The 9338-nt window shown below is 41.9% G+C and overlaps 1 protein-coding gene across 1 annotated transcript; it reads right to left on the reverse strand.

Moving 5' to 3' along the window:
• Positions 1-272: 272 nt before the first annotated feature.
• On the reverse strand, positions 273-5929 carry LOC310999170 (uncharacterized protein; the record flags this gene model as incomplete). The annotated part of the gene is made up of 12 exons (XM_083989494.1): positions 5653-5929; positions 5458-5561; positions 5086-5364; positions 4906-4999; positions 4663-4730; positions 4295-4540; positions 4168-4203; positions 3968-4069; positions 3824-3886; positions 3611-3670; positions 3303-3480; positions 273-286 (listed from the first exon to the last, which is right to left on the reverse strand). Exons 1-12 carry the CDS (start codon positions 5756-5758, stop codon positions 273-275), a joined length of 1350 nt encoding a protein of 449 aa, XP_083845620.1. The 5' UTR covers positions 5759-5929.
• Between the last annotated feature and the right edge of the window lie 3409 nt (positions 5930-9338).

Here is a 9338-nt window from a genome sequence, read left to right on the forward strand (position 1 = left end):
AACCAAATGTTGCTCCAAACTATTCAAACAGGCCAGCTCAGGAGGGACAGCCTGAACTGTTAGATTGTTCTGAGAACACTCAGGTGGCATCTCACCTCTGTTAATCTTATAGTGACAAGTGTAACAAATCCACAATTTACCCCGAGCAGTGTCTAACACCTGACATGGCACAACACAAAACTCATTACACTTATGCAAGTAGTCCTCGGTTATGCAGTTTGTTGCTATTGAGGCTACTGTCTGTGTTTTGTTATAATCATCTCTTTTACAATTCAGAACCTGGTGCCTGAAGAGCAAGCGGAAACACACTGCGCAGACATGTTCTGGTCCTACGGAAACTTCCTCTAAAAACTGCTGCATAACAAAGTCAAACTGTCCCGTCTTCTCTTTCTTAACCTGCCTTTTTTCTCTAACATCTGCTGCAACACGCCATTTTTGATGAGGATTTTTCCGATACTTAGTTACACTCGCAGCCTTCACTTTGTCCCTGTGAATTTTATTGAGGCGATACTTAATTTTGCTCATTTGTTTAACTCTACTCCTATGCAAGAGATTATACTGATATTTCATAACACTTGATGCTTTCAATCTTAATCTATGCCCAATATTTTCTTTGTATTTCTGAGTGCTGGATGCCTTTAATTTTAATTTATGCCCAATATTTTCTTTGTATTTCTGAATACTGGATGACTTTAATTTTAATTTATGCCCAATATTTTCTTTGTATTTCTGTGCAGAAAACAACTGTACTCTTTCCCTGTGCTCAACATTTACTTTATATTTTTTTATGCTAAGGGTCTTCAACTTCATCTTATATAAAGCCTGGTGTTTGTATTTATTTACAATCGAACTCTTTTTGCCTTCCTTATACAATACATTTTGTTGATATTTTGTTAGACGCTGCAAGTTGTATTTCTTCTGTAAATAATTAGATAAGTTAGAGCTAACAAGATTACAGGTAGCATCATCAGACACGTCACTTTCAGCTTTATTATGACATCTCAAGTTATAGCCTTGAACAGGTGTGTTAGCCTTACAGTAACCATAGCAACTTTGTGTTTGAGGTTGCTGAACACAGACAACTGTCTCATAATGGTTATCATTAACATTATGTAAATACACAGCTTCGTTAGACAACTTCCTACTCTGACAGCTATATTCCAGCCAGCGTTCATTATAATAGGTGAAAACACTAACACCTAAATAATCAGCCGTGGCTTGAATCTCTAACTCCGTGGCCCAACTACCAAGATAGTTCATCCTTGACACCTTGATGTATTCTGATATGGAGGGATACTCGCTTCTCAGAAGACTCTGATATGCCACAGGATTGTTTTGTAACTGTTTCACTGCCGCAAGTCTAATCTTCCTATGGTACTTCTGTGTACCACTAATGGCCTGGCAAACAGCCCTAAAAAAACAGTTTCCATCACCCACAATCTTCTCTGTCATACAAGGAATTCCTAAAGGACCAACAGCAAAAGATCTGGAATCTACTCTTTCTGATTCTATGTTAGTCTGCTTACACAAAGCAAAAGCAACATCCTTAGAAAGGGGACGGAATTCTAAGTTTTTACATGATACATCCCCAACAAACACAACATCTGAATTGACATCATTATCAAAACTCTTTGCTTTCTTGGAAGTGCCATGTCTCTGTGTGCATTTACGTTTTTCACGTTGGTTAGTGGCTGCACGGACCACTGGTGTGACAAGAGGGGTAACCTGTCCCTCTCCACATGTAACAGCTGTCTGTGTGCATTTACGTTTCTCGCGTTTGTTAGTGGCTGCACGGACCACTGGTGTCACAGTAACCTGATCCTCTACATATTCAACAGCTGCACCAGCACTCACTACTGGAATGACAGGCGCAGGACCAGGAGTGGTTACCTGTTCCTCTACACACTCAGCAGCACTCAAGGACACAGTTGAGGGTTTCACTTGAACACCACAGATCTCAAACTCCTTGGGAAATGTCTGACTACCTGCAAATTTGCTAAAGTGCTCAAACAGATGCTGTACACAACTAAAATAGACTACAACACTCTGTCCTTCACCATCAACCATCCCATACTCATCGCGAGCGTGGGAGTCAACCACAGCATACTCACCATCTTTACTACAAATGACAGCACATGTAGCCCCACCCATTGTAACCAAGCAGGGCTTGTCTTGTGTACACCTCTGACAGAGACCGTCAAACAGAGAGATGTGCTCAGGTGAAATACGCACACTTGGAGGGGAGGCCCCAAATCCATATACAGGTTTCACATCATACTCAAAATCAACAAAACCATACTGCTTAGGCAACTCTGTAACAGCAGGGAATCCAGATGGATGTGCGATCTGATTGCCTTCCCACATGGATGTGTACAGTTTATCACCTGCGAGCACTACCTCGTCCAGTGTGTCAGACTGCCACTCAAAGACGCTGTCTTTGGAGTGTCTCAATAAAGCAACCAAACCAATGGCCATACACTGACGACCGTGATATGCAAACTTACTCTGGTCGCCTTGATGGAAACTTCCTCTAACAGAAGCGCGACCTTGGGACTGACTTGTAACAATGGGATCAATCGCTGGTTCATCAACACACTGCTCCACAGAAATGCTCTGTCCCTCATCAACACACTCCTCCACAATGCCGCTCTCTCCCTCAGACTGAGTTGCCACAACTGGTTCAATAACCACAGAAACATTTCTGCTCTCTCCCTCATCACCACACTGCTCCACCAAGATGCGACTGACAGCAAAAAACGCTGAAGACAAAGACTCGCTCAGAGCAGTGATGTCATCCACCAGATCACCCAAGGTCGTGTTAAATATGACCCTGGCTCGACCTGGATCAGACAGCAACCCCGCAGCGTTGCGTACCCCACAATCCACCACAACAAAGGAGCCCATGTGCTGGATGATCAACACCGCTGCTCTGTGGAGCCTCAACACACACATCCCATCCCTGGACAAATGCTCGCTCAACTCCTCCTTCAACTCAGTCCCATCCCCAAAGCTCCTATAATCTGTCTCCCCCAAATCCACCCTCCACTTCTGACCAAACAAATGAAACTCATTCCTTCCCCACCCAAACCAAGTTGCCAATCGTTTCCCCTCGACACGAACGACATCAATATCTGCTTCACGCCACGTACAAACCGGAGCGATGCTATGTCTAACTGCCGCGACAACACTGCATGACACGTAAGCATGAACATCAAGACCAGCCGATGCAGTAAGCAAAGATTTCCCTGCCACTGAAGACACTCCCCCCATCGACAAACACCTGCAAGTGGGAGTACTCTGACCTTGAGTTGCTCCTGGTGTGCCCCCAGTATTTGACGGCCGGTCCACCGTCACATCCAGGGCAGCAGGCTGGACAGACACAGGGATGGGAGGGACAGCAACAGGATGTGTAGCCACAATGGGAGGAGGAGTGGTCCCCGGCACATCACAGGTCGACACAGGGTCGGGTGTCGCCTCCACCTGCAAAAGAAGAAACATGAAAACATTAATACCTGTGGAAGAGAGAGTCATGCTGGCTATAATAAAGATGGTGTTAAATTTGCCACAACAACAAACACAATTACAAAGACCATTCAATAACTCTACTTGCCTTCTGGTCCACGGCCTGGGCTTCAGGACGGACAGTCAACGTGGGAGTTGAGGTCACGACCTAGAAAGAATAAGAAAGGAAAGTCATCCCATTAAATCTACATATTCAAGTAAATCTGATCCAGATTTTGCAGTTATACATCATTCACAATGACTTTCTGTCCATCACAATAATACATGAACACATCTCCTTCAGGATTTAAACACAACATACCTTCTTCCTAGCACGTCTGGGCTTCTTGGGGACAGGTCGAGTACGAGGTCCCACAGGCGGCGGCTAAAGTGACAGAAACAAAGTGTCAAAACAGTGGACAAAAAGAATATCTGAACTATTAGAAGTTTCTTGTTCTATAAATACCTGCTCGCCCGTGGAAACAGCGTCCTCGGCCGAAGGACCAGCGTCGTCCGTGTCAGGCAACATCCCAGGCGGCAGCCAGAAAGGGTTCAGGGGAAGAAGACGCTGTATGAAAGACATAAAGATTTTTTGTCACACTTATCGTTTTGTTACGGAATAGAATGTCACTGTCAAGATCACAGTTAAATGAAATGATAACATACCACTCGAGGAACCCTCCTCTCCCGAGAGCAACGGCGCTACAACGACAAAACAGAAAAGACATTAGGATACAGAAAAACCTTCATTTCTCAGTTCATGACCATATGTAGACAAAGTTCGTCTTCTTACCTTCCCGCCTGGCACGGTCGTCCAGGCGTCCTCGTCCCTGGGAGGGGTGGGTGGAGGTGGGGCTGGGACCTCCTCCGGCGCGACCTCCCGACCGGTCCACGTGGGAATGGGCCTGGGCCTGGGGGACACCGGAAAGACGACGGGTGGCGGAGGTGGCGGAGGCGCGGGCCGCTCCAGGTGCTGCTTGGTGGCAGCCACCAGCGACTCCACGAGGATAGGCATCCCCGCGTCGTCACTGAGGTGCGTCTATGAAGAGGAACAAATAAAGATTACAATACAGTAATGTTGAACAAGATGACATTTACTGTCAATCATACTGTGTTGTCTAAATAAGCATTTCTGAGATTCAAAGTACAATTTTCACTTACACCATCGACAGCCCAGAGCTGCGTTTGCCTCGGTGGGAAGCGTTCCGCGTGGCAGTAGAACCGCAAACCTAAAGACAACAAAAACAAGGAAAACCCACGGATTACTGAAAAACTCAACGCACAGTCCACGGTCAACTTTCATAACACAAACAATAAAGGAGCATTGCCTCAATTATAGCTGAAATAGATACTTCTGATAAATCATAAGTGCCTAAACCCATGCATTGATATTTTCAAACATACGGTGCTGTCCTGCGATGCGCTGGAAGTTCTGTCTGTGGGACTCCTGGACAAACCCCTCCACAGACAGACGAGGGACATGGTCCACGACGAAAACCTACACAAAATGTCATAACGGTCAGTTACAAATCGATAGTCACAGTACATATAATTTCATGTTCAACAAATACATCAATGACCTACCTCTGCAGTCCGCCAGGCTTCCATGACAGCGCGCAGGTACCGGTCAAACGCTGCAGCTGCTCGGTCCGGGGTCTGGTTCAGGTTGTTGCTGGGGGCAAGAACACAAACAGCATCAGGGATATGAGGACAAGTGTGGACAACATGATTTACCTCCTTCCTGAGCAGGTCCGCGCACGCCCCCGGCACAGACAGGAAACCGAAGGTGTAGCCGTCCGCTTCCATTGGCACGAATCCATCCACGATGGGGCGTAGATGGGATGCCCCGACAAAAAGAACAAGCTGGGAGAAAAGGAAAAAAACACGTCTTAAAGGATGTACACTCACAATGACACTTATTATCAGCATTCATCATGATTTCTGAATAGTACATACCTTCTTATCGGGGACTTTTGCAGGAATGGCCACCTTCAGCTGCTTCCCGGTGCGCGGAGAAACGGGCCACTGCAGAGACTTCCGGCGCCAGCCAGTGCCGGGGACTGTTGATGAAAATACGTACAACATTTCAGCTCATGCATACAGAAACATATACAGAGAATGATTTAGGGAAATATATGGAAGAATACTTACTGGCACTGAAGGCGGGGCAGGCTGGCAGGAAAGTCGCATCCTGCCGCCGAGACTGCTGCCGGAACCTAGCAGCCTCGGCACGACGGTAGGCCTTGCCACGGGGCATCTAAAAGTATAAAGACCCAGTTATTACACATGTGTAGATTAAGACATGCATTTAGAAAGGATTTCACATTACCAGCAGCACACGCACAACTCTAATCTAATTAAAGGATTGTAAAATAATGATTAAAATAATCACAATTAAAACATGCAGCATGTATAAAAATAGCCTATAAACTCACACAACACCCACAACAACAGCCTAAGGCTGAGAATAAAAATATGATCTCAATAAAAACCCATCCTGCCTCTTTTAAAAGAAAAGTACTATAAAGGGCAATTACACCACTTGGAATAAACAGACTAAAAAAAAAATAGGGTAAGTGCTCCTATTAAGCCCATGTACCATATAAGCGCACTTGTGACTTCTGAGTCAAATAAAAAAAAAAACTACATCACCATTTTTGCTGGTTCATGGTTCTTCCAATGAAGCAGCTTGTTACATAAATTATTCTTTTTATTCTAAGCAAATCAGATTTGTCAATCTTGAGTTATCGAAGCATACTATGTGTGACATGTGCCTGCTGCTCCCAAAGAAGTTGCAAAAAAACTTCAGTGATTTTGATGCCCTGAAAAAACAATATTTATTCCATATTTCTACTCCGACTTTAGCTAAGTACTCATTTGTTACCAAAATTTAAGAGATTAGTGCTTTAAATAAAACATGTGTTAGAATTTTACTAGAATTAGAAATAGTTTTTTTTTTTAAATTCAAAATATGCATTTTAGCATGCTAGCAAACAGCCCACGTGCTGCATCTATGCAGCCACTGCATAGCATTGTTCATTGCCATGACATGAAGCATGATAAACATGGATAGTTTACATTTTTGTATGCAGAATATCCTATTATATTGTTAAATTGATAATACATATGAATATTTATCTTTATTTATTTTTTAATTAACATTTTTACCAAGTGGGCTTAAAGGGGACAGTAGCAAAAAAATCACACCATTTAGGGCAGATGTAAATGAGTATAGCTAATTACTTAAATACATGATCAATTAATACTTTTCATGTTATGTTAGTGCAGCTTATATAGATTCATGTCATGTAGTTGTTTTTAAATGTCATGTGTGTAGAATAAAAATATTCTAATTTTTAACCAATAATTCACTGATGTTCCCTTTAAGCCCACCTGCTCCCATTAAGCCCACTGGCTGTGTTTCAATGGAGAGTTTCTTCCTTTTGACTTTTGAACCATTTTCCTGCCTCAGTTTGACCTCACCTAATCAATCAGCTTCATAATTCAGATAATTAAATACCCAAATTTAAATATTAGTGATATTGCATGGGTCAATTCATTCATTTTATTAATTGTTTCTATTTCAGCTGTGGTTTTATGTTTAAAAAGTTATTTGTTTAGTTGTAAATACTGAAATTGATTCATTTATTATCCTTAAAATAGTATTGAACCAGGAAACTGTCTTTCTCTCAGTCATTGGGTCTTCAGAAATCTAGATAAAAACACTTTCAACCAGCTGGCTGGACCAGAAAATTTGGCCAAATGTAAATGCCAATTGTATAATGTAGGATAGAGATACAGACAAAATGACAACAGATATTGAAAGCATAAGTACTGAAGAGTAATTTCCATTCTAATTTTTATTTTGTTCATGAATAGTTTTTTGGCTACATTGCAAAGAAGACATGTTGTAAGTTTAGCTTTTTCTGTGTTGACAACACATCAAATAGGCCGATCATGCCTATTTCAAATGCCATTTACAGGGCCAAGGAGAGGAGTGGAGACAAAATGAAAATAGCTATTGAGAGCTAAGAGATTACATATTTTAATAGAATAACTTTGGATTTTTAAGATTTTTAAATATATATATATATGTATTTATCAACAGATCATGAGGTGGGCTTATTTGGAACACCCATGGACTTAAAGGGTACATTAAGTACCCATTAAGCCCATACCAGATTTTTGGTATATTTTGACAAATTAAACAATAAAAACATTAAAAATTGGTATAAATGAATGATTGACACTTCAAATTAGACATTAGACTATCATTTGAACTAAAATGTTTTCACTTAAATTGGGGTGGTATATATTAAAAATGGCTGAAAAGCAGATTTGGTGGGCTTAATAGGTACACGTCTCTCCCTCACCTCTGAAACAACAACAGCCTGAGGCTGACAATAAATATATGATCTCAATAAAAACCCACCCTTCATATGTCTCTTTTAAAAGAAAAATACTATGATTACACCACTTAGAATAAACAGAATTAAAAAACAGCTGTTCATTTAAGTTAATCCAAGCACAATGGAAAGAGGTCAGAGCCGACTTCAGCTGTGACGACACACAGTGCCAGACCTTAGAAAAAACCCCTCCTCCACTCGGCCCGTGGCATCCATTTTAAATGAGCTCAACAAAAGGTCAAAGTTGTGACTTCACTTTGACCTAAACTTTCCACAACAAACAATGTACCCCAATTAAAAGAAAACTATTACCTGTATATACAACACACACAAAGTGAGTTCAGGCTTCATACAGTCACACTAACACACATGGAAAATTCTAAACTCTATAAGCATAACAACAAACTAACTTCAGAGGCCAAAATGGCCACAAAATGACTGACTTAAAAGAAATCCTGAAATGCTGAAATGTTTGCTGGACAATACTGCTGTTAATTACAATAACAACAATAACTAATAAAACTATAACATGAATCACTTTAGATACATTCTATTACTGCACATGTACGGAATATTCCACAGTTTCACTCTTCAACAACAACAACAACAACAGCCGCAGCTGCAGCACACGGCCTGTTCACAATAGATCCAGAGAACCATAGCCAGACTAGCGTGCTACCAGCTCAAAGTTGACCACACAAAAACACATTGGCCTGGGCACTAGTACAATAACAATAAAGAGGATAAATATTCCACCGTTTCAATGCATAGCTCTCACCAAAACCTACTTCTCTGGTCCAGTCACAGAGCAATTACAGTTCTCAGCTTTCAGAAAAACACGAGCCTCTCTGCTACTTCAACATGCTAACGGCTAACTACGCTACATGCTAATGCCCAGTTCGAAATGAACGTCTTACGTGCATTTCGAAATGATTTAATACTACCAGAAGCACACACACAACTCTAATCATGTTTATTGCTGGTCAAAGACAAACAGTTTCAACAACACACTACAGACTTGTTCATAAACAATAGCACTGCTGTAAGTTAACTCTACTGGTTGAGCAAGCTAACGGCTAACTATAGCTACAACATGATACTAAGATAATAAATCGAATACAAAACAAATACTTACGGTAATGACTGGTAGGTCAAAAAGATGTACACAGAAGTCAACGCTGTGATGAGTGGGTTTGAAGATTTTCTCAGCAAAAAGCCGTGAAAAGACTGTTTCTCTCGTACTATTGAACTAGCGTGGTACCAGCTCAAAGTTGTATCAAAACAGACTGAGACAGGGAATTTGCATCGTAGTAGATAGGACTGGGCGTGAACTCACCGTAACCAATCACAGCGTGGTGGGCAGACGCAGAAAGTCCGTCGAGCCCCGCCCCCGGTTACTGTTGTTATGTGTTTCAACCTGGTGACAAAAAG

This window comes from Trachurus trachurus, assembly GCF_905171665.1.
Source record: "Trachurus trachurus genome assembly, chromosome: 16".
In the NCBI taxonomy this organism is placed as follows: Eukaryota; Metazoa; Chordata; class Actinopteri; order Carangiformes; family Carangidae; genus Trachurus; species Trachurus trachurus.